This window comes from Papilio xuthus, unplaced genomic scaffold (genome assembly GCF_000836235.2).
Source record: "Papilio xuthus unplaced genomic scaffold, Pxut_1.1 DF827680.1, whole genome shotgun sequence".
Classification (NCBI taxonomy): Eukaryota; Metazoa; Arthropoda; class Insecta; order Lepidoptera; family Papilionidae; genus Papilio; species Papilio xuthus.
The window spans coordinates 7150617-7177494 of NW_013530969.1; the positions used below are offsets into that span (position 1 = coordinate 7150617).

Here is a 26878-nt window from a genome sequence, read left to right on the forward strand (position 1 = left end):
CGCTGCGCGGTGCTGCTCCGTGACATGACATAACAGGGTTGCCAGTATTACACTTCATTAACAAAATGTGTGTCATTCATTATTTGATAACAAAACAATTTTTTTTAATGAAGTGAGTATAATTTCTTCTTTGTTTAACTTCAGTACATCACTTCAAATTGATTAGACTTTTTGTGATAGTTATTTAAATTCTACTATAATATTTATGCATGAACAAGGGAACACCGCTTTTTATATCTGTTCATTCGGTTAAAAAGAATCAATAAAGTGTGAAAACTAAAATGTTATTAACTCTATGAGCTAACTTCACTTAAAATCTTAACTTTAACTACTAATTCAAAATAATGATAGCCAGCCCTAAACCGCATGCAACTCGATTTCGATGACTCGTTTCACAATTTTCCGGTTTGATCACCGGAAACCCAGTAATATAATTTATTTACAAAATAAGGTCACAGTATTATATTATTTAATGTAAATAAAGAATTACTGAGAATTCAATTTTGCAATATACAAAAGTAAAATTTGATAATCATTAAACATTACGAAACTAAAATAATCTAGAACTTTTCATATTATCAAGAGATTATAATTCTATTTATATATATAGTATATCGGAATTCCAGAATTGCCACACACAAATCAGGCCACGTAAGAATTAAATTAGTATGTTATGTTGCAACACAAAACACGTGCTCGGAATTTGACAACAAACAAATATGTGTACAGCGAACATCCTTGCCCCGATTTCTTGCTTCCTACGAGCTGGTGCGTAATCCTGATAGCGTCTTATCATACGTATAGCTTATCATATTCGTATTAATGTACCACTTACAGGTGCGACGATTTCCCACGTAGGTTTACTTAACGCATACTCTATATTCGAATCCTGATTGTAAATTCTAATTTTTATTATAATATAATAGAAATGTATATTTACTTTAAACATAAATAAAAAGCCAGTTTGTGATTTATGTATTTAAATTATCTACGCAAAATATTAACATTAATGTAGTAGTAGTAGAGTAAATAAATTTATTCTAAAAGTTATTTTCCATTTCCTTCATTCTTCTTATCTTTTACGAAGATAAAATTGTAAAGAACATTTTATATATCTGTACAAAAGATTATTTTGTAACCATGCAGACATAATGCCCAGTCATTTATTTTATAATTTACTTTTTATTATTAAATGGCAACAAATAACGGCGTCCTTCCTCATAATGTACGTTATAGAATTAATTAAGTAATAAATATTTTGAGTTCAGTTTCCGGGGTCAAATTCCTATCCGAAGGTAAAATTTGCGTTTATAAGGTTGTTCCACTCTATAGATTATATCGTAGCTACTGTAGCGACATTTACAAATAGATTTTATTATTAAATGAGCATACTTACTATTGCTTACAATTAAATTAACTAAGCAAAACAATCTAGATAAAGAACGCTATAATTTACGACTAAACAGATCTAGTTAAATGAGAATATCTGTCAAATGTTGTCCAAAGTTTCTTGCAGTCAATAAACATGTAGTAGGATATAAAAAACAACTATTATAAAAGTTCATATCTGGCCATAGACCTTTTGAAATCTGATCGCATGATTCACTACTTGCAAGTCTGCAACTATAGCTATTTATTTGTCATGTAACTAAAATATTCAAATATCAACGACATTTTCTTATTATAAGTATCTTTAAAAAACTGTACACCATAAACATCCTGTTTGTAATGCAGACGTTTTTGTAGCCTTTATCGATAGACAAAAACATGTACAACTTGTTTACTAGTCGCTCGGCCGTGGTCTGCGTTAGCGGCCGTCGAGGCTGCACGTAGGCAACCGCCGCCGCCGCCGCGCCGCACCAAGGTGACCTCCCAAATATATTGCAACCACGCTACGGAGCCACGGCTTTTAGGCCATGACTAATACAATAAGATGACGACATAGATTATTCCATAGATATCATTAAAAAATTTGGTTTTCCGGGTGTGCCAGTGACAGTTGAAACAATGTTGCCATAATTAATCCTCGTCATTTAATATTTGTTGTATACAAAAATAAAATAAATCTCTCAAGATGTACAAGTAATAAACACCATTTGTAAAGTTTACACAACGTGCAAAATATAACCTCAACCCGGACATAGTAAAAGAAAACGTATGAACTTGATGTGCTAATATAAACTTTGTAGACATTGCTATAGGGTACACAATTGTATAACATCATTTGGTATTGCATCAAAGCGTGGTATCGGACAAAGCTCGCGGCAACACGAGAACGCGAAGTGAGTGGGCGCCGCGAGCGCGAGTCGCATCTTGCCCTTCAAGCCGCCTGACCCAGTTGTTGCGCTGGCGCGGCGCAGGCGCAGCCCGCAACCGTCGCCTCCAACCTATTTGCATCGCGTTTTAATTTTGCGTGAACTACACGGATTTTACAATAATTTTATACACACTTTTGAAAATACGATACATGCTGTAATACTATTTGACTAGATATTCTAATAAGTTTATGTATTTGTAATTGAACATTTTAACCTATAACTTGGAATAGTAAAAGCTTCCTCGTCCTCAACAATAAAGATAATTTAGTGAGTGACACGTGAGTCAATACATAATGCCTCATCGTTATGAGATGACATTACATTTGCATAAACAAACTCGACTCTCCTAAACTTTACTCGTATTATGAATGATCAGCATTTACATTTGACACAAACTATAAACGACAATAAAGTCATGTAACATGCAATCTAATTTTAGTCAATCTATATCACTATAACAGCCATACGGCGTTATTTTTATATTGAAATTGTTTAAATTAAATACTATGCTTTTACGTATAATTATAAATCGAATAAATCTATGCTGAAGAATATTGAAAATCGAGTGAAGCAATGCAAATAGTGGTTATTAAAGTCTACAAGATAGATGTTATCAATATAATCGCCGAGGTTTCCATTTCGAAGCGCACCCCGCTGCCGCTGCCGCCGCCGCGCCTCGGTCGACGACGACTTTCTTTGGTTTCCCGCGCGCGGGGAAAGTGCCCGCGCTTTTCCGACGCCATCTTTGATACGCTGATACAAACATGATATTTTTATTACAAGTACAAAAATAGATTTGTTTAATATATAACTACATGTTCTGTTATTTAATGCTGTCTAACATTATTGATAATTTTAAAATTAGCAAGTTATTAATATATAGATCTCGCATTTCTTTACCAATTAAAACTTGTATCTTATCTCGTTTGTATAAGAAATTTCTCGGGTTAAATATGACGTAAATAATAAAACTACTATCACGGAAGTGTGAGAGGTAATTCTGCGTGATGTGTGAGTCAGTTCGTAGTGGGAGTGGGACAGTGGGTAAAAGACAGTGACTACAACTGACAATGGTCGCGCTTCACTGCCACAACAACATTTTAATTTGTGTAAATTTCACATTTTATTTTATCTGTGAAGCGGTCGATTTAGATCTCTATACAGATAATAAAAGATGTTACATTTTGTTTTGATGTTTTCTGTGGCTAATAAATTATAGACACGAAACATTTGTCGACTTTTCTTATTTAAATATTGTTGTGTATGACCTTTAGCAATCGTTGTCTTTTAAAGTTGTTATTAAAAATGGCAGACCTTATTTATAAATTAGAAATTCTAAAAGTAACTTATTCCATGTATATCTATTAGTTTTCATGTAAAGGTGTTAAAATTAATATCTATAACTGTTTGGCAAATAGTTTGGTATGGGTGCGCAGGCGCCGCGCGTTGTTCGTGACCGGGCGGTTAATGAGGACACCAAGGTCCCACTCTGTTCGCAAAACACATTCTGTTATTTCGCCTCCTTAATTCAATCACATCGACGTACTCTGTTCACATTAATGACATATTAATGTCTTCATATACTTTATTGTGGCATCATAAATAAAAATTGATTCAAATTATGGATTACTAATAAAACTATTTATAATATAAAGTCAAAAACAAATTGATTCGTCTGTATTCAAATCACTAATAAACAGTCTTTTAATACAGCAATAACATGATGAACTCTGGATGAACTATTATACTCAGAACCTTTGGCGTGAACGATTTCCTCGGCAGAAGGGATCCCGCTCCGCGGTCGTGCGTTTTGAAATAGCTATCGCTTCCCGGATGTGTTCTGACGTCACAAATCTCCGCTCGATTTCCCGAAACCAACGCTTAGGACGTATCAATGTGAAATAATACTTAATTCCATCATTGCAGAGTATCGATTCAATCGACGGTCGATGTCCTTTTAATTTGTCCGAGCGCAAACCGGTTCGTCGAAAATGGCGGCGCGGTATCTTCCTGCCTTCGCCGCACGGAATGCGCGGTCACCGCTTAAAAACCGATAAAACACTTTTATATCATTTGGGACGATGTTATTTTCGCGATTGAGAAAATGCCAGAAAAGTGAAAATCGAGATATCCTAAAATAAAATACTTGCGATCAGGCGAACAAATTGTCATATTTCGACAAACGCCCAGCCCGGAGATGAGGGGGCGTACGTCATCGTCGTCGACGGCAATAATTCGTTTTATCCAAATTTATGTCACTATCGGGCGATGAAGATCGCAAAACAATATCGGAATTCACTGACATTGTCCTCTGTGTCTTGTTTCTCCTTCCTATAATCTCTGCGTATTGAAATTGTTTGTAAATTAGGATTGGTATGTTCAGATAGTTGTTCAATGACGGTGCAACCATAACTTTCTTAGCTTACCTTATATCATATTATGAATTAACAATGAGTGCGGCGAGTGAAAACATGGGATAAACATAGGATTAATCATGTAGTCCTATAAATAATCTTGTTTTGTTATTGGCTGTAACAATAAGATAACGAAATACGCCGCGGTTTTCCTCAAGCGGCGCACACGCAGTCGGCGGTGCACAGGAAACTCACACTGCCCTACTATTTCATATTATCCACCTTTTCCGCTAAAATTACTTTCTATTACATTTTTGTGAAGTGAGTTAGAGAAATATTCAGTAGATTATAGTTCGTACATCTGTGTTAACACTAAAATTATGTTTTAAATCAAAACAACTAACATCTAACAGATTGTATTTTATCAATAATCGAAGTTTACTGAGGAATATTCCAGTTAAGAGGAAATTAATAAAAATTACTATTATAATTGTACGTCAAACTAAACTAGCTGATCGCGATGACGCAGCCAGACGTGATCTGCGCTTTTTATTAATAATATTATATGTATATCGGCATAGAGACGCTCGACACTTCCTCCATTAGTCGTGCCTTATGTGTCGCTCGCCGGCAACAGACCTACCGACATTCATACGCTTTTTTACTGTAGACATACCTACAGCTTCTAAAATCAAGTTCCAGAGCTGACGAATTTAGTGTTAACGAACTTTTAAACCAAAAAAAATATACTACGCAATAATCTTGCTTAGTGTTATAGAAACAAACGTAACATTCATGTATTAGTATGTAATATTGAAAATTTAGTTATGTACAACTATTATATATCAAACTATGTAAATGGATGTTTTGATCTTACTAATATTATAAATGCGAATGTTTAGATGGATGTATGTTTGTTTGAAGATATCTGCAAAAAAAACTGAACTTATCTCGATAAAATTTCGCATACATATAGAACATAGTCTGGAATAATACGTAGACTACTAATTATGTCTTTTTTTCAAATCCGCGCGGACGGAGTCGCGGGCCACAGCTAGTCTCCCTAACATGTATAAAGTGGTGTTGCGAAGTTTAGTATCATGCGATCTAAATCGCAACTTCTTAAAAGCCGACTTCCTGCGTCCGAGCTTAATTATATCCTGTAATACAAAAATAAGTTCACTTTAATACGATGACATCTCTTTGTGCGCGACTCATACAAAAATAAAACATTGCTAAAATCATTATCGCTGAAGTCACAGCAAAGATAAAAATCCTTTGATGTGTTGAAAGTTAAAGCAAGTTAATTTTCTCATTAAAAAAAAAAAGATTTACCTCACAAAAATATATTATAAATATGTATTATGCAAACAGGAAACAGTACAGACAAGTAGTTATTTGGATTTCTGTATAACAACAAAATACTTCCTTTATGATAATCTGTCAGTCATTCCGTCGGTGTAGAGGCCAGGGCTGCTGCGATCCTATTGAACACAGTCGTGTTTCGTATATATCCAGAATATAGCGGACGCTCGCGACTCCGTCCGAGCGGAATAAAAAAAAACATAATTAGTAGCCTATGTTCGAGTCCGAAACATCCATCTCTGATCCATCACTTTTATAATATTAGTAAGATTGTGTTACAATTAATACTAAAAAGTTTTTTTGTTTCATTATATTTCAAATCGGTTGAACAAAATAAAGTACATATTTCGTTATTGTTATCTGGCCCCCATCGGGTCAGACATTTGGTCATACAAAGGAGAAATAATAAAAAAAAACAGCATAGAGCGTTGCCCCGCTTCAAGCAGCACGCCATTTCACTATTCTAGAAGGTAAAATAATACTGCACCGAGGATATTGGTAGTAAAAGTTGTGAGCGTGCATTCACCTACCCCCACCCCCCACCCTGCAACCGACCCCAACACCCCCGAGCTATCATTTCGTCCGCCCCCGCCCCCGCCACCGCACCCTCTCCCGACCGTGGCTTATGCAAGTTAGTTAATATTTCAGAAAAGCAGGAAAGTGAAAGTAGTTTGAGCTGTACACGGGAGTTTAGGTTCGCTTTATGAATACACTAGCGCCCTCTGTGCTGCTGTGTGCACTTTGCACGATAAACTCGTCTGCAAAATAACATCGCGTCATCAACTGAACGCTCCGTCATAAACTTCACGAAACATTGCAGTGAAATGTTAGAACTTTTAATGCAATAGATATGTTAGTTACATATGATTAAGTTTTTATCTCATTAAAATACTGCAGATTACGACAAGTTCTGATTATTTGAAAATGGTTGCTACCAGCAATTATATCATTACCTATCGCCTTAATAACTTTATGTGTCAATAAAACTATGACTTTTATAGGAATTTAAACCTTAATACAAAGTAGTATTACGGCAGAATATAGCTCAATAAAACTTATTACCCGACGTAATCTAACATACATACATTTTGATATAAAATATATTGTGAAATTCAGGGACAAAGAAAAGTAAATAATGTACATACATCAAAAGATATATTTATTGATGTTATTTTCTGTGTCAGGCCCAACAAAACGGTTTTTATTATTACGTAAAGTTGTCGTTAAGGTCCCGTCAGCGCCGGCCTTTGTCTACCTGGGGAGCTACGGCGAGGACTCAAAGGAAGTCGACCCGAATTTAGTGCTTATTGATTGTCTAAGTCGACGTCCTAGCCCTCACCACTACATTCATACCGTACGTGCTACATGCGACGAAAGTCAACTAACACAACTAACACAAGCCTCGGACACAAGTTTCTTTGTGCTACGTTTCTGATCTAATAACTTTCGATTGTTGTTATACAACACAAACGTGTTTCAGGTAAAAGCTTACGTTAATTTGGAAACAATTTAATTTCATTGTTGAATTTGTATTACATAGAGATATATTGTTCAATCCCCAATGAGTGACTCTCACTCATCCTACGGCCACCCGTAACTGTGTCAACTGAAATTGATTACACATGTGAATATCCACTTGAATATCTCTACAAAAGAATTAGTAGAAAGATTGAAAAATACTGTAATTTCAGATTAGCTAGAAAACTTTTGTAAACGGGTCCGATGACCTCGCAGTCACCTAATAAAAACAATGAGATGCTGCAAGCGTGGCCGCAGCGTGCGCCAGAGCGACGACACCTACCCCTCCCCGGACCCCTCCCCTTCCGACTTTCCCCTGAATAATTCAAATCATAGCAGCGATCGCATGCAGCTGCTCGATCGAGGATCTAATCCACTTCGTATTAGTTCCTTAAACTGAAACACTTACATTTATTAAAGTGATTTGTTTAAATTTATGTTCCCCGCTCCCATTTGCTAAGCCAAGCCTTTCTATCCATATAGGAAAATGTCGCGATAAAAGTCGTTGACGGGAAGTGTTCAATTTGCTTTTAAACTGGTTACATGCGTAAAAAGTTTTGTATCCACGTATTTTTTATTTATAATAGTGACGATTTGAATTGAAATGACAAATGTTAAGTCAGCGTTCATACATAAGTTAATTAAAATCATTCAAGATCAGCAATGCTCTAGCATTGCGCTCTCCGCCCTCGCCTCCAAAAGCACAGCCCCGCGCTGTGCACTCCTGCTGGCGCTGCCAGCAGACGGCCCTCACATGTGGCCACGCCGTAAAGAGTTCACAATTCGTCTAGACATTTCGACCTCGCAGACGAGAGGGAGGGCGTTTCCCGTCCCGTTCCTGCGTCAAACATGCGCAGTATGGGGGGAGACAACAGGTGGCGGTGGTGGGCTCCCCCGGGGGCGGGGGTGGAGGTGCGGCGCGGCCCAAGGTCGGCGCACGGAAGCGTCTGGCTCGGATGTATCAAGATTATACATTATTGATCTTACGGTAATTCCCTTGTTACACGCTCGTCACGGTCTTACTTTTCAAAGGCTCTCCTACCTATCTATTAAGTTTATTTAAGCTAAAATAACTTAAAAACCAATTTAATTCACTTAGTAACAATATAGTTACCAAGTGGGACAAGCGGTGTCGACGACCTCAGTGCCCACATAGCGCCTGCGGGATCTGTAGCTGAAGTTATCCAAGAGATAGCAACGTGGCCCTCGGCTCGGATGCCTTTGAAGTCAGCCTCATCGTACAATTTGACGTCTGCAACTCTACGAAACTAAACTGTCGAATAACTAAGTTCATTATCAATGGTAGTCTGTACAATCTTTGATATAACTTAATTTAACTTGAAAATTTATAAATTAAATAAATAAATCTTTCTTGTTTTAAAACTATTATGTTATACGCAGTGTGTTATGTTTGTATTAATGTGTGATTTTATGTGTGGCAGTGGACGGCGAGCCAGGGACGCTGGCGTTGGGCGCGCGCGGATCGCTGGGTCGCGCGCTGCTGCACGGCCTGCTGGCGCCCGCACCCGCGCCCAGGCACCACCACCTCTACACCGCGCCCAACACCGGTCAGTACACATACAAATATACTACACACAAACACTATTTAAATCTATTCGTGTACTTCAGAACCAAATAAAGTCGTGATATTTTGTCAAATACATAAACAATACCAAACGCAATGCAATCTCTTTGTACATTTATATTTTTAAAAACAAACTCTAAAACCTACCGCAAACAGAAACCTTTAATCCGGTCAATTTGTGAAAATCCCGCCAAAAGTCATCAATTGCGGCCATTTGCATTTTTAAGATAAACAGTGACATCTTACAACGAGATTGCCAATAAACCGCTCCGAGTCATACATTTATGTTATTTACTTTTATACATATCGCTGAAAAATGTTTTATGTTAATTAATGTATTCGTATTACTTGACACATGAAAAATTTAAAATTCGTTTCAATTTATTAAGAAATCAACGACCGTTTTATGAACTTTTTAGCTTTTTTATTTGTAACATATTTATATATATTGCGTAAGCATTTTATTAATGGACGCAATTTATAATTAAAGCAAACACAAATACCAAAATATATATATATAAATCAATAGCTTTAGTATTATATATATATATAATATATTATATATATATAATTATATATATATATATATATAATACTAAAGCTATTGATTTATATATATATATATTTTGGTATTTGTGTTTGCTTTAATTATAAATCAATAGCTTTAGTATTATATATATATAATACTAAAGCTATTGATACTAAAAGTAAATTTAAACAATATTTTTTATCAAATTAAACTTTAATAAAAGGCTCGAAAAATATTATTTAATATTAGTGACGAAAGTTAGACCAAAAGCAATAAAGGAGTAAATTGCGTTTATCGTGACTGGCGATCCCCGACACAGCTCTGCTGGTCAGGTGGCCGCCCTATTGTTATCTTAACGACGCCAGGACCTAGGTCCACCCCTGCACAACGCTTTATAGTTTCTATAATTGGTACTAAATAGTTAGCACTTTTACCAAAATATTGAATTGAATATAAAATTAACCCTTACCTCACTAAATTTCATTTGTATGATAAAATATCACTGGATTATCGTAACGGAGTAAGCAGAGATCAACATAGATCTTTGAGTATCCAAGTTCTTATCGCATCAAGACACCTTCCTCCTTTTAAGTGTCAATTTTTTTTTAAAAAGTATGGAAAATTTAACTATAAAATTCTTACTTGAAGAGAAGTTTGAAAAGTTAACCAACGTAATTACGTATTGTTTTGAATTACTTTGAAAGTGATCCTATTTATATCGCGTCATTAACCGTCATAGCGTGACGCGACTAGCAGACCGCCCGGCTTCGGCCGCCGCATGAAATATTCATAAAGAGCAAAGAGGAAGCTCGCGGCAATCGATACCCGTCAGCTGATGCGCCCAATGTCACGACCGCCGCCACGCCGCCCCCCGACCGCCGCCCGGCATCCCCCGCCCGGCACCCCCTGCACCCCCACACGCACACACGCGCGCCGCAACACCCACGCATACGTACACGCTCACGCACACACGCAGCAGCTATTGCGTAAATCTTCGGAAGTAATATTTGGCAATGATGCGAAAATAAAGGCCTTTGTCTCTCTCTGAATGAACTGATACATTTCTAAATTGGATATTGAATCTATTTATAATATTGGTTTACATATAAAGTCGCGATTGAATGTGTAGGCGTATGTGTAGTTAGGATGGCTTAATGAAAAGATGGCAACCAATATTTTCTTGCTCTATGAATATATTAATTTGCGACAAAAACTCAAATAATTATGTTTAATCCACCACCCTATTTTGCTAGCATTGCGATAATGGCGTGAACGTATCATATTGCAAACGAATTAAAATGTATAATAGTGAATTTCCACTCAGAACCACTTTAGACCCTTTCTGTCCAGATGTAAGGTTCCGATGCTTTTGACGCGAAATGTGCAATTTGATAATGAAGAGAGACCCTCATGCAGGCGGGGGTGGACCGTGACTTGCATAACGTATTGTCCTTTACAAATATTAATAATAATTTAAAAAGGGTTCTAATTTACCCCTTTGTCCGTTTCTTGAATGTTTGATAGATAGAGCCATAAATCACCCCGATGTTTGCGAACGAATAATATTTATTTTGTTGCCTTTGACGGTTAATCCCCTTGCTTTGCACATGACGTGCTTATTTTTACTTGATATCACATAATATTGCGCGTATTGTAACAATAGTGACGAACAATTGCTATAATATTACATCCAGCCTCCAGCTAAAAGCAAAGCCTTAAACTAAACCTTATAAAAGGCTAATAAAACAATTGTTTTAATGTGTCATATCTCTTCATTAAGTAGACTAACGTTAAAAATATAACTAAAATTAATATTTTTATATTTAATTTATAAAATTATCATAAATCATATAAAGTATAGATCAAGCCTGCGTTAGAATAATTATGTACATAAATTAATACGCGATGGGAATTACAATGTGCAATATGCCGCGGACCGCGTGTCCGCTGCACGTGCTGCACCGTGTTCTAGCGTGCTCGATGACGTGACGTGACACGTCGGCTCCTCAAAGTCCGGCTCTGATCTCAACACGCAATCCTAACCAAACAATAGGCAGGCAGATGTTTGTGCACGTTGCGTTGCGCACATTTTCACCCAAATCCTTTCGTGTTTTTGTGCAAAAATGGGTTACGCTGCACCTTGCTGCAGCCGAGCCGCGACACAATGCGCGCTAATCTCTGCTGTGTAACGCGCTACTAGGGCTGTCTACTGCGCTTAGATTACAAACATTTTCCAAAACAATTGAATTCATAATAACAAAGTTTTTCGTCATAATTGAACTAAATAGCTTCGGAAACTTTTATACGTAACTTTTTTATAAATAAAAGTGTTGCTCAATATTCTGAAAATACTTTCTAAATTTATAAAGCATTTTAAAAACGTCTAAACAGCACGGTTTACGTAACGGAAGAATGGTATAGTCTTATTCCTCAAAAAAAAAATATACGGCGTAGGTGCATTTAATAAAAATGTGTTTTGTGTCAGCCCTAGTGGCGCGTTGTGTGCAGGTTTCCGGCGGCTGACATGTGACTGGGCGTCACGCGTGGCCAAACGCAACCCATTGTACATCCCAAACACATTCAATCCCACGATTAACTAAATCTGTATTATACTTTTATATCCATTTCTTAGATAATAATCTATCAATCTATGCTATTCCATCGTTTAGCGTAGGTACGCTTCTGGAGAGGACTACTTTTAGTTTGGCGGTGAGCTTACGTCTTGGGGCCCGGACGAACGAACCCCATCGCTGTCGTTGTGGGGTAGACGTCGATCCTCTTGGTCATCACGGTTTAGCATGTCGTCACAGTGCAGGACGCATTCCGCGCCATGCCGCTTTAAATGACGTCATCCGTCGAGCCCTTGCCTCTTCCGGCGTGCCGGCAGTGCTTGAACCCAATGGCATTGCCCGAGACGATGGCAAGAGGCCCGACGGTATGACGCTCATTCCGTGGAAAAACGGGCGGTCACTCGTGTGGGATGCCACATGCGTGGACACTGTTGCTCCATCCCACGTGAGAGCGACCGCTCGTAAAGCCGGCGCAGCTGCGGCGACAGCCGAAATCAATAAAAGGCGTAAATATGCGGCGTTGGCAGATCCTTATATATTTGCGCCTTTTGCCGTGGAGACCTTGGGGCCTTGGGGTGCGGAAGCCCGTCGCCTGTTTAAGGAGATTTCCGCACGCCTCATCGACGCCTCAGGGGATCCAAGGGCTGGCGCGCATTTCGGCCAAAGGTTGAGCCTGGCCATCCAACGGGGAAATGCCGCCAGCCTCTTGGGAACCCTACCGTGCGACCGCAGCGATTTGGGGTCGATTTTTTATATTATTTAGTTTTATTTTTAGTTTGGTTTAGTTTTAGTATATAGTTTATAGTATTATTTTGGTAGTTTAATTATTTAGTTTTATCTATAGACATAAATAGATAAATCTCTAAGTATTATAAGTTGTCGAATTTATTGTACATAAGTCTTAAACTAAAATAACGGGCAATATTATGAACATAAAGAAATGTATTCATAAAACATAATAATTTTGACACATTGCCGTTATTCATTGTAGAATAATATAGCAACACTGGTAAATTGTGAGACGAGCAAATATTTGTTGAGAGACATTGAGCGGTCGACATTGAGGCGAGTAAGACGCGACTCCACAAAAATGGCAACTCGTTATGTGCTCGGTGTGACCCGCGGCACGTCTAAATTACACGAGGCCCTCTAAGCAGAATTACCATGTTAAAGGCCCCGACGAACAATGAGAGCTTTCTCAAGGGCCTATACGTAAGCGGTGGTCTTTATAGCAAACTGTATCTGATTTGACGAGGGCTTAGCTTATTAATGAATTTCGATCACTTTCCTCTTCGCAAACAAAGACCTAATTGTTTTCTATACTGTTAGTTGACTCGAGATAAATTAAAAAACGTGAAAGTTCTTCGAAGCTTAACTTCAAACGCAGACGTGTTTATTTATGTCAAGTTGTTAAGAAACTTGGTCTAGTTATTCACAACGGACAAAGCCTAATCAGCTTCCAACAGTTTTATATAGCTGACGATGTTCATGATAAATTGACTAATAGTAGAAATAGATGAGAGAAGAAATTGTTCAAACGGAAGATTACACAATTGACTTGAGTAAGGAAAGATTTTTAAGTATAACCTCGTCCACGTGGTAAGCAGTGTTTGTCGCGTCGTAACGGCCAGTCGCACACCGCATTATTATTCATATGCAAAAAAGATAAGAGAATGGAAGCGAGTCTCCATTCGCATGGATTATGGTCTAACGCCGCTTTAGCACAATGCCTATGGACAGCGGTCAGTCCATAAAGATGTGCCGATAGCGGAGGGTGCGTACGATGGCCGGTGGCCGGTGGCCGGTGGTCGAGCTTTATGCTTCATTGTGACACTTTCCTAATGGGCCCGCATTCCGCGCCGACCGGTACCTAACCCCTTGCCCGCCGCCTGATCATTATTTATACTTAATTTATTATTATTTTGATACGTGAGATGAAAGGGTTGGCACAATGGCCGACGATTCCGTGTTCCTGGGCCCCGGCAGACCCGCGCACCGCCGGTCGAGCGTCTTGGGAATTTTAATATGTTAATATTTCTTTAAACTCTACTTAATATAATACTAGCCTTGACTTTATATTATCAAATAGATGGTAATTAATAACGGTTTGTAAAAAATATCTACTTTACTAAAACATTTTTTATAAAACTCGCAATAAATTCTCCATCAGTTACATATACCAGATAACTAATTAGCTTAAATACATCTACGTACGAAATTAATATACTGTATTTATGTCTATTTCAATTTTCAGTTTTATACAATGTATTATCAAATAAGATAGCACTAAAAACGGCAATCACAAAAGATAAAATCTAATAATCTATTATTTTTCAATCTTTCTTTCACAGAATCGTTGTGTAATATTCTATAAAACCCGCGACCTTTTAGAGATTAGGTCGGCCGCAAACTAATCGAAACACAATGAGAAACGAGAAAAGATATATATCGAATTAATTTCTAAGTAAAACGTATTCGCAGACGTGTTAAACATTATCAATAGAGTCAATAAATTTCTTTATCCATAAACAATAGACATCACGCGTTTGTAACAATATCAAAATCAAACAGGAGCGCATCGAAACAGTTGCGAAAAGTTTGAGTCATAAAACAAATGAACATATAACAGACAATAAGTTTAATGCCGCCGCAAAACAATCGCTGACATAAGCGCCGCGCCCTTCAGACGCCCTGCGCGCAGCTCGCGATCCTATACACCACAATGCTGCTTACAGTGTGCCAAATATACTCGTATTATGCCTCTTTCACACGAAGACAAAACTGCTGTTGTTCAACACACACGCCGGGACATAACAATACTCTTTTAAATAGGCTTTTAATTAATATGAATACTTTTCTATTTAACCCTCGTGTGAAACTAGCATTACTGCCTTACTACGTTGAAGGTCAATTCCACAATTAGAATACTTCTAATGTAAGATATTATTAAACATGTCTACTTGTAGTTACATTTCACGTAATAAGAAAACATCGTTGTATATAAATACACTGATATTAAATTTTATTCATAAGATCACGTCAAATATTTACAATATCTTAATAAAGTTATAGAGCAACAATCATTTTTATTTGAAGTTATGAATGTAGAAATAATATGCATTTAAATGTTTGTTCTTACAGACGTTGTTCTTCTTCAGTTCAGCTTCGATGTCCATCTATAACGTTGCCTTTCCATACACAAAACTATTATATATATATATATATATATATATTATACTATTTTAAATATAGTTTGAAAAGATTCAAAATGTTTTTTTAAAATAACATTCGTTTAAAATAATAAAAATGCTTCGAAAACTAACCGAGCATTAAAGGAATATTCCAATCTTAAGACTCCCAAAAAGCACACCCGGGTGCATTTTAAAATAGTAATTATATCGTGACCATTGTTAAAAAATTACACCATTTCATTCTCAATTTAAATGGTCAAAACTGACCGTAGGGCCCGCGAGGTACGCGGCGCTTCCCGGTTCCCAGCGCTTTGTCCCATTGAAGGGTTGACAATGGCCACAAAGGGGTGTGGACAGCGCGTTTACTCTCGCACCGGTCAAATGGTCACCGGCCCCGACCAGTCATAGACTCAATGCACGAGGAAATGCATGAATGACCAGCTTTCTTCCTGGCTCATAGTCGTCAGCGCCGCAACCATTATATTATTTAAATACCGAGCTGTGCGCAACCGTTACTCGTCAAATGTTTTTTATCACGAGGGCGCCGCACCGCACCGCACCGCACCGCGCCGGACATGAGAAACTTTCGATAAACAACTCCTGCTACAAACTTGTATTGTAAAGTCTAGGATTGACGACGTCTTCTATTTTAAATTTCCATTGTACAACTTATTTATAGTATAAATATATACACAATACAATCCGTGTCGCAGTTCTAAATGTTCGTTAGTTAGTTATGCGCCAAACATATTTTCAACGCTTACGGTATAAATTACGCACATCTATAAACATGTACAACTTGACCCTAAACATTAATTATTAAAATATTCTTTACCGAGCAAATCTCATTAAAAATATTATAAAATTCCATCAACAATTGCACCGAACAATGTTTTAATTATGCAAAAAAATGCAAAGCAACAATGCACTCGGCGCTGAACGACCCCAAAACATCGATCTGCATAATTGTCAATTTAAAACATGCCATCTTTTTGCATCACAATTACACTGACCGCTAGTTTTCCCACAAGATCAGGTTGTGAGCAAGTGCATCACAGGCTAGAGGTTTGGAGGATCTAACGGCGGGTTCCACAGCATACGCAACGTATGTACTCAGGACCCCGGGATTAACGCATCTCCTCGGGGACGCATGCTAATTATGTGCAACTTGCAGATGACCGTTAGATACAACAAAGAAGATTTATGTCTACTTGACCACTGCAACGGTTTTCTACATGTTCTCACTTTGATAACGTTAGTTTTACCACTTAACAAAATTTAAATGACAAAGGTTTATAGTTCACTGCGTTATAAATAAAACAATATTAGATTTTAAAAAAATCGATGCCAAGTTTTAAATAATATTATTGTGAGTTGATATGTAATAATTGTCAAGCTTTGTCAACACTTGATAAATTTTTACATCGTAAAGTTTTTATGGCTTCTAAAGTAGTTTGATCGTTACGTTATTTTTAATTTAGTGCTATGATACAATATGGGTTGCGTTTCTGCGTAGTGCGCTTTAGGAATGGCATTGTTTGTTAGAATTACCATCGCGCGACCCATTTACATCAGCGGTCACTTCTATTAATAATATTACTGAGAAATCTATTTTTTTCATTACATTATGTATTATGGATGACACAGTTTACATTCGCGGTTGTAAAAATAATTTGCAAAACAATAAACACAATAATAAACTTGATAACAAGTAAAAAAATTAAATAACTGATTTCTTTAACTTTTAGAACTATTATATTTGTTGTTTTTCATAAAAAAAAATTGTAAGTAATGTTCAAACCATTCACTTTTCTACTTTTTAATATATCAGGGTCGCTGCCACCGTCACCTGCGGACAGCGGCGTGTCCGATGTGGAATCATCGTCGTCGGGCGCGGGGTCGGCGGAGGAGCTAAAAGCGCGCCTGCAGCCGCCGCCGCCCGCGCCCTTCCCCACACCGTTCCTGCCCTTCTACCCGCACCACCAGCTCGCCTCCTCGCTGCAGCACCACGTCGCCACACACACCAGGCCACCGGGTAAGCTCACTCATTATTATCTACCTTCCAAATGCTTTAGCCAATTACATCTTTGACTTAGATCATCTTTATAGCTCACCAAAAAGATGTCGAAAACTTGAAACGTCACGATGATGTTAAAAACTTACTCTAAAATTATAACTAACGTTTATCTGTAGTCAATGTATATTTTCATGGAGAATGCTACGAGTAATATTTAAGACAATAGTCACAATCAAGGAAACTGCAATTATTGTAATGTAAATAAACCGTTCCTCTGACTAGGTAGGTTGCATTGATAACGTAATAAGTAAATTCGGAATTTCCTTCCGTACAAATCTAATACATTCCCTACTAATTATCCTCATACCGTTTTCTTACATTGCTAACGCATTCACTTTACTTATATGCGAAGGTATATGCAGACAACTTCATATCAATAGTCAAAAATTGTGAAAAGTTAAACTAAGTTTTGTTTCTGGTCAATTTATAAAAGATTTTATCAAAGATAAAACAACATATATAATAAAATAACATTTAATAAAATAAAAATTAAAGCCATCCAATTTGATATAATAAAACAAATAAGGTCATTTAATAAGAATTGTATAAATATTTTCGTAAAATAGAATAACAATAGCGATATACCGTGAGGCGCGGGGCGGCAGTAGGTACAAAGGGGGGGGGGGCGTCTGTAGGTGACCGCTCGGTGAACGAACGCACCCGGAAGGTCACCTTACGGACTCCTCACGCGCGGGGAATTCGGGAAAAACGAGACATTTCGCCCCCGCCTCCTCTCCGCCGTGCCGTACAAAAACAAGCATTTTGTGTGGCGGCAGCAGATGAGAACCACTTAACCCTCTATTTTACACGATTTTACAGATTTAATTTCGATTTAATATGTGAGAAGTACTTGGAGTCACTTGCTAGTCGCTAGTTCATCGGACGTGGAGGTTAAAGGAAACGTCACATGTGTAAAGAGATAAGAACCGTATTAATACTTACACACGTTAACAATTATTATAAAAGATTGTTATTTGTGTGCAAATTATTATGGCAGCACTTGCAACATTGCAATTACTTAATTTAAATATACCAGTCCTTTAATTAATGCTTTTTGATATGTTTAAATTATGATGTTTTCGTTAATATTGTGCGATATGCAATGTACTTCGTTAATTAGCTAACACTATAAAGTGCGATAAGTGACATGTAGAGCGCGCGATGCACGCGTGTGACGGACCCACTTCCGGAGGCGTGTTTACTGCACTGGATGCGAGCCAATTGGCCTTCTTTCTTGAAATTTTAAATCGCCCCATTAACTGCACAAATTATTCAGCCGCGCGGCAATATTTATGTCGTGCACCGACAACTTGTGTACAAGAAAATAAGCGCGAGTGACTCTCTTACGGAACGCTTTATAAACAACACGATTAATTCGGAGACGGAATTAACTTGCGTCGGAATACTCGGAGTGGATCACTCAAATACATTTTGTCGCTAATCTTTTTATCGCCGCTAACTGCTAAAATTAATTTGCACTTTGTAATTCTGCGTTCAATAAACTTCCCAACTGCTATGCAGATGACGCGGATATGAGGACTTGTGTTTAAAAATATATGCACATGTAACTTACACTTCCTTAATTTTTACATATTAAAGTGCACAATTATACATATTTATATTTTTCAACCGTTCTAATAATTACGAAAATTGCCAAAATCGACACATTCATATCTATAAATGAGTGTGAGGGGGAGGATGGGGGGTGAGGGGAGCTCAACAGTATGATTATAAGTCGGAACCAGTTGTCTGGAGGCGTCGCCGTCGCGCTGCAATGGCTCAGCTATTTGACATTGCACAAGGTCAGTGCTCCGAATATAAAGATGCAAAAAACAGCAGCCGCGGCGGAGTGCGGGGGGCGTAGGACGTGCGGGCCTCGGACGTAGTATGCACGCCGCGTGCACGCGACGCGACCGCCGGCGCATACGAAGTGACCACTTTCGATTGTGCGATGTGTCGCCTCAACAAAATACCTTCTAGGCACGCCGCGGGATTCCGCCGCCGGCCGACTCCTTTGTCTACCATCGGGACTGATCAAATTATATGCACGACGCAAATCGCCACCCCGCCGCCCCGCCGCCCCGCCGCCCCCCCCACCCTGCACACACGTCATTATCAAAGTATTCGCGCAGGAACGGGCGCCGGGGGAGTGAATAAAAGCTTTGATTTTATCTTGGTAGCAAATCTGAGCGAATACCGCTCTTAAAGTAGGATATGTTACGTGCACTAAAATTAGAGTCAGGATAATTAAAATACATTGTTAAATGGTTGACTCTACAGCACATTACGTCAATTTCTATTGAAAACTGTCACAGTACTCCAGTGATAAAATACAGTATACAGATATTGTTTGACATTGTTCTAACGTAAAATAAAAGAGGATAAATAATTAAATATATTTCAGTAGCCAGTACAAGCGCAGGTAATATAACAATGTATCAAATTGTTAGAATTATTTTTTCACCTTCCGGGCCGCACATAACTCCTCATAACTTGACCATAAATACTAGTTTATTGCGCGATAACCGTAGTTTCCGTGAGAGACGGCACGCGTGTTAAAACTATTAAAAGGCAACATTTATATATTTATATGTTCATATATCTCACCTGATCTGATAACGAAACGGAAATTCATTAAAATGTTACATCGATATACCAAAAGATTTCAATCTATACGTCACTATAATTAATTTGAAATGTCATAAACAACGAAATGATCGTGATAAAATTCGCTAATAGTACTTTATCGATGTTTCAATAAGAATGCGTTTATACAATATTTCCTCGATATTTTACAATGTCTCAGTTCATTGATGTATTTATTTGGTGACAAACAGACGATATTAACATTATTTAGGGTAATTCACTTGAATATTCAATAGACATGAGGTCATGAGGCGGCCGCCGAGTATAGTCACACCTCACACCTCACAACAAATATATTTAAATAGGTTTTTGTTTTAACCACACTAGTATGCATCTATTCGCTTATCGGATAAATTAATTTATTTTAAAGGAACAATATCAGTGTTGCATAATAAATTAATAATTTCTTAAGATACGTACAACATAGTTAGGTCCCATTGTAATTATTTGGAATACAGTAATAGTTTGTTTAATATATTAAAAATGTATTGAAACAGTTTATAGACGATAGGCAGATTACAAATAAGTCAAAGATCAAAGATAATTTGGACAGTGTCGGTAGTCTGTTGCAGCGCTGACATCGGCCGCATTATCTAAATTTTAGTAACTCTTTCATATCTGTAAGGCTTTGCCTTCAGCCCTGAGAATGGCACAAAAATCGCAACAATGGTTTACGTAAGTTCGCGATGCGTCGTGTCCGCACTGCGTAAGCGCGTGTCGGAGGCTGCCGCTGCCTTGCGATGACGATGACGCTCACAACTCGCAGGCAGCAGGCATGTGTAGCCGATTGCTGCAACATATACGAAATTTTGTGTGTTGCAAACATCGTGGCGGGGCGTTGCGCAAGCGGCGGGCCATTGTCAGTCGCTGGCGAAACGCACGACCTTCCTACTCGAATTGGGCAGTCGAAACCTGATTCGAGTATGTTGTTAGCGCTCTATTGCCACGTACCGCGTACGGTATACCAATCTGCACTTTGAACTGCTCAAATACGTTCTTACTGCCACTGTTACATGGTCGGAAAACAAAAACATTATGTAGTAATAACAGTATTTAACATGTATATTTGGCACAACAACTTATTGATACAAGTGATATTTTACGGAAATTGCCAAATCTTTGCACAAGAGATACGAGCTTCGTCATCCACGAAATGTTTCTGGCCGATTACGTTACGCAACTCACTCGTACAATAACGTGCAGCAAGTCAGAGGCCGGGGGCCGGGGGCCGGGAGCTACAGGGAAGGAATAAAGTTTTATTGAATCAATGACTGGTCATGTATCTCTGTACAAACGTACGATTGAGCAATATTTTAGAATAACGTATTGTAGCTGACATAAACGAATGCATTTAAAACCATTTGCTTTTTGATGTCGTTTAATTTCATTTTATTGTTGTGTGACGACCTCCTCAATTTATTCATATAAGAATTAGTTCTTATTGGGTTCTTAGTATTATTTTATTATAAAAAAATCCCTCTGCTTTAATGTGTTTTTTTTTATAAATTGATATTGAGCAAAATCTAACGATTCTATTTTACCAAAGCATTGCATATAGCGGCAAACGAAACAAAAATAAAAAGTAAGATGGCAAGAGGCAGCTAGTGTTGTGCGCATAACATGTTTGTGCAAATGAAATGGAAATGAAAATAATCGCAGCGTGTATTCTGCAGCTCCGCGCTGCACCGATAGCGGACGCAGTGTGCGTGCGCAATGCGCATGCGCTGTGCGGGCGTGTGCGGAGAGCGCGGCGCGGCGCTAGTGTGCGCGGGTGGGGCGCGAGTGTGCGCGTGCGCGGGGTGATCGGCCGGTTTCAAGGGCGATGCAGCTAACGCTCATATTAATAGGCGGCGACTATTTCTGCCGCGCGCCGGGGACCGGAACGTTAATATTGACATTCGCGAACGTCCAAAACGACGCCGGCCTTACATCACACGCCAATGACAACCTTCCTGTTTTAAAACGCCTCAACGCCCCCTTTGAGCTGCCGAAGTGAAGGGATTCGCAGAAATTATTCGTTTACTATCAGCGATTTATAATAACTTCCCGGCATTGAGCGAGCTACGCACAATATTGAGCCAGCCGCCTCTAATCAGGTCAATTCCGTAAATCATATCCTAAACCGACGGAAATAGCAAATCTCAATTGCATATATATGCACAGTTACATGATTGCTTCAAAATTATTATAACAAAAGTAAATATTTGTTTAATTACCATATAACAAACTTGAACTAAATCAATTCGGTCTACGCAAGATTCCATCTCGCTTTTATTGCGAAGCTTAAATTCGGCGAAGATCGGTTTCGAATTGATGTTAACAACAGAGTAACTCGGAAACGGGTTTAGAGGTCAGTGGAAAGATTTAATCAGGCATGAGGTCGTGTAAGGTGTACATTTACTTTGACTTTTATTGCATCACTTCGGTATCTACCACCGATCATTTGGTACCGTTGTTAAGCTTTGCCTCATAGTTGGATGGACTCGTTCGTATAGAGTTATTAGCAGTTTAAAAGAAATCAAACTGATAATATGTTTATCGTATGTGATACGGCTAGTCGCGCCATCTGTCGCGGCGGTTGCGCAAGCCGCGACCCACTTGCCGCCGCCAAACGAGCGGCTCCTCTACAATTACATATCGGCGTGGTGTGTCGCAACAGCACCGGCAGCCCGGCACTCTGGCACTCCGGCAGCGCCGCCGCATCCGAGTTGAACGGCCCGCGACCTTGCGCGTTGCGCAGCGCCGAAAGCGAAAGGACCGATCCCGGAATACGACGCGTCACTCTCAAATCTGATAGCACGCAGTATTGCCCAACGCGAGCGCCGCACGCCCGGGAACCGTTCACACCACTAACGCAAACCGCAACATCTATCAGCAAACGTCATTATTTACCGCTCTACCTATTTATACCACTAAATAAATAAGTAACGTTTAGAAGGAAAATATACAACACAACAAAAAACCGCAGTTATCGCGGCTTGTAGTAGAAAAATAGTCTGTCCAGTTTCATTCATAATTATAAAATCCATTGTGTACGTGACCTCCGCCACGTCAAATGCGACTTTATCTGCAAACCACATGCACAAGCAACTCCCTGTGATTCAACAAGGGAACGCAACAGTGTATTGCGTCATTACACGCTTCCTACAGACAAATAATGTTCATTAATATTAAGCTTGTTTATGAGTCTACTACAGGTTGATTCTTATTGGAAAAGTTCCCATTACAGATAATGATATAAACATATTTTTATAATTTATAAGTAATTTGAAAAGTGGTGTTTATTTCTAAGCGTACGGCTATATTTGTCCTGCTCGACTCACAACACACATTTCGCAAGGCGCGTTCGCAACACCGCCGCCGCCGCCATCTTCCAAACGCTTCCGAAATATCGCGCAAACTGTTCGCCTACAAACATATCTATCCTAATAGTGTAAGAATATATTTTTTATTTGCTAGAAATGTTGAACTTGTGATTTTTCAGTACAAACGAATCCAAATTCAAAAACAATGAAATGGGAACCATTACTAAGATATATAATTTCAGAATTAGTCAGCGTGTGATGTGAACGCTTGTAGGTAAACATATAAACATGTACAAACTGACAGTTTAATGTGGGACAATCTTCCTCGTTAAAGCTCGGTTTAATGAGTATTTGTACACGATAGCCATGTAACCCGGTCGTGCATCGGCCAGGAATCGCGCGAAAAATACGCGGAAACATTAACATGACCTAATTTACACGATAGTCTAGTGTTCTAATTCTTCGGAAACCTAGTGCCGCAATAGCTTTGGTAGGCGGCGGGGTCCGGCCCTTAGCGCCCTGGTGATCCGCTCGTGTTTTAAAATTAACCGCTCGACGTCGATGCCGCCGCCGAGCCACTGGACCGACAGCGCCCTTCACGGACCACCGAGCCCCCTGCACTCGAAATAGACACACTTCCCTGACACGAGCCGCAAATTAATTCGCAAGAGCGCAAAGACACGCGAGACTCTTCGGGCGCAACATCCTTTTACAAGATAACTTCAGAGTCGCTTTTTACCTCTAAAATATATCTTTCGAGCCTCTATCTAGTTTCTCTCCCTTTGGAAAATAATGCAACGAATGAATATTTCTTACGCCAGAATACGTAAGTAAACGTCAACGTAACTATGGCATTATTCGACTATATACATAAATAATAGATAAAGCTTTCAAGGTAGGGACCAAGAGCGCAACAGGGAAATGGCGCTGAAACCCGCTCTCCTTGTGTTTATGCGTCGAAACCTAACCGGGTCAGTGTTAGGCCACATAGCGTTGCACAAATAGCTCAGCTCTGCCCCCGCCCCGCCCCGCCCCGCACCGCACCGCACCGCGTTGCGCTCGCTGTCCACTCGCACTGTAGGGATGCCACTCCGGTACTCTAACGACTCTTGTCTCCTGTTTTAGCCATACTTCTGTGATCTCTCCATAACAAACGTAGAAAACATTATAAATCGTTGCAGGTGTATACATTTCAACCACTTCATTCTTTACCGTATTTAAATCCCATATAAAAATGAAAGTTGTATAAATTAGGAGAGTCGATCGTCGTTCCGGACGTGTCAGTTTACTCAAGCAGATATTTATAATAACGGGATCGTGTTAACGGGGTCATCCCTAGGCCGTGCTTCCGATATAAAGCGCGAGTGGCTCGGGACTCGGCAACGGCTACGTTTCGCAACGTGTTTACACACGCGCCGACCGGGCGGGTCGGCACGGGCGCTGGCACAGCCCAGCCAACACAAACCGACGAATTCACAACGAAATACTGATGTTGCAAAACTTTATCTAAAGCCTCTTATACACTACATTTCCAAATAACCACTTTATAGTAATCTTAATAACTCGAACCTTGGTTAATTGTATTTTTAAAAGAAGAAAACGGCAAATTGCAATCGAAGTGTACCTGAATTTAAATAATTATGATGAACCAATTATTTATTTAACAACTAGTTACCCTTTATTATTAATTAAAAAGCTAATCAAAACACAATGTTAGCAAAAATTTTCATCGAAATGTTGTCCTGATTTATAGTCTTTTTGCATAGTGTGTGCGCACCCTAAACGCACTCGTGTCAATGCTGTGCCGTGAGAAAATGGGACAGTTAAATATATCTGGACACCTCTGTTAGCTTACACCTTCATATAATATTAATGTCGCCACTGCCGCTGCTGGCCACTTATATCGCCCATTATCGGCTATTGCAACCGCGGCGGGATTTGAGGATGGACAATACCGGTAGTTACGCAAGCCATGATAATGATAAAGGTCTTACGTACTCTTAACCTACAAGACAGTTTGTCAATCGTCTGAGTAACTTACTTTAGAAGGATGTGGGATGTGCCCTGAAGAGACCACGAACCAACCTAAGCTTTACTAGTAATATTCTACAATGTTGCACCAGTAACTATTCTAATGCATTTGAACACTGTTATACTCAATAGCATTATCAAAAGAGACAACTGGTGCTACGTGTTGTTGACAATATCGATCGATAATTAGGCGAAAAACGAGGTTCCGGCCTGATTGCGCAGCCAGGGTCGGGGATTTAGCAACGCCGCGGGAAACCAACGGCCTTGACCGCGCCCGGCGACCCTCAACCCACCGCTACAATTACACCGTTTACACAAATCGCTATCATAATGCTCAATCAATCACATTAAATGTCTAATAGACGTGCTAAAGTCATACATACCGTACTCTGTGTGTACCAGTTATACATACTGACAAGCATTTTTTAATGAAATCATTTGACTGGTATCAAAAGAAAATTCGAACATTTAAACACTTTTTCTGGTTAATTGCGGATTTTGTACATGCTTTTAATTTATGTTATACTTGAATAGCACTTACTCGTTTAAATAAATTGGTATGCATGTAGAAACCTAGATTCAACCTGTATCTAGGCCATAGCGGATGTACTTGAGCGGGAAACGTTAGAGATAACCGGAAGATGGAAACTCCCGCGCAGCACGCAAGCGCCATCCGCCGCCCGCTATCCGCACTTCTCGAATATAGTGTTGCCACACTTAGCGTCAAGTTTTTTGTATGTGAATATTGGGAAACATAAATATTCCTCACTAAAGTACGGAGAAATTTACTGGTACGTTAGCATTTAAAGGAGCGCAAAGGGCAAATCTGTTCACTTCTTTGAGCGGTATCGGGTATTTATTATTAAATGGGAATTCTCAGTATTTGATAATGCTTTTTGGTAGATCGCTGTAATATTAAAATAATGTAGAAAAATAAAAAACTTTGACATGTTGACTTAAAAAAAATCATGTTACGAGCTCTAAATAATTAATAATGTTACTCGTCTATTCACTGAAATAAATAAACATCTATTAATAAAATGAAGAAAGAAAAATGCAACGCAGTGGCAAGTAGGTATCAGATAACGAAACACAAAGAGCCACATACGAGTGATTGATCCAAGATGGCGTCCTTCGTCAAGGAAACGCAGGAATTTGCGAGAAGCATTAGAATTAGGGTTACCAATTAATCTATTTGCGATTTCAAATTAAACAACAATATATTTCAATAGCTTTATAGCACATATAAAGAACACTCCATATTTCAAAATACACACTGGAATTATTTTTCGTATAATTAAGTGATTAAGAAGAAATTTGTAAAAATAATAATGGTAACCCTAGCTGGTGCTGGCGAAAGTGGCGGGAAGCGGCGGGGTCGGGGGCGAG

The 26878-nt window shown here is 38.8% G+C and overlaps 1 protein-coding gene across 3 annotated transcripts in view; it reads left to right on the top strand.

The window, feature by feature from the left end:
* Positions 1-26878, top strand: part of Eip74EF (Ecdysone-induced protein E74) — a 141131-nt gene that overhangs the window by 103672 nt on the left and 10581 nt on the right. For all 3 annotated transcript variants that reach the window (XM_013311211.1, XM_013311212.1, XM_013311213.1), the window contains 2 exons: positions 8998-9123; positions 17262-17465. In XM_013311211.1, coding sequence (XP_013166665.1) covers positions 8998-9123; positions 17262-17465 — 330 coding nt within the window. The remainder of the gene's footprint in view (positions 1-8997; positions 9124-17261; positions 17466-26878) is intronic.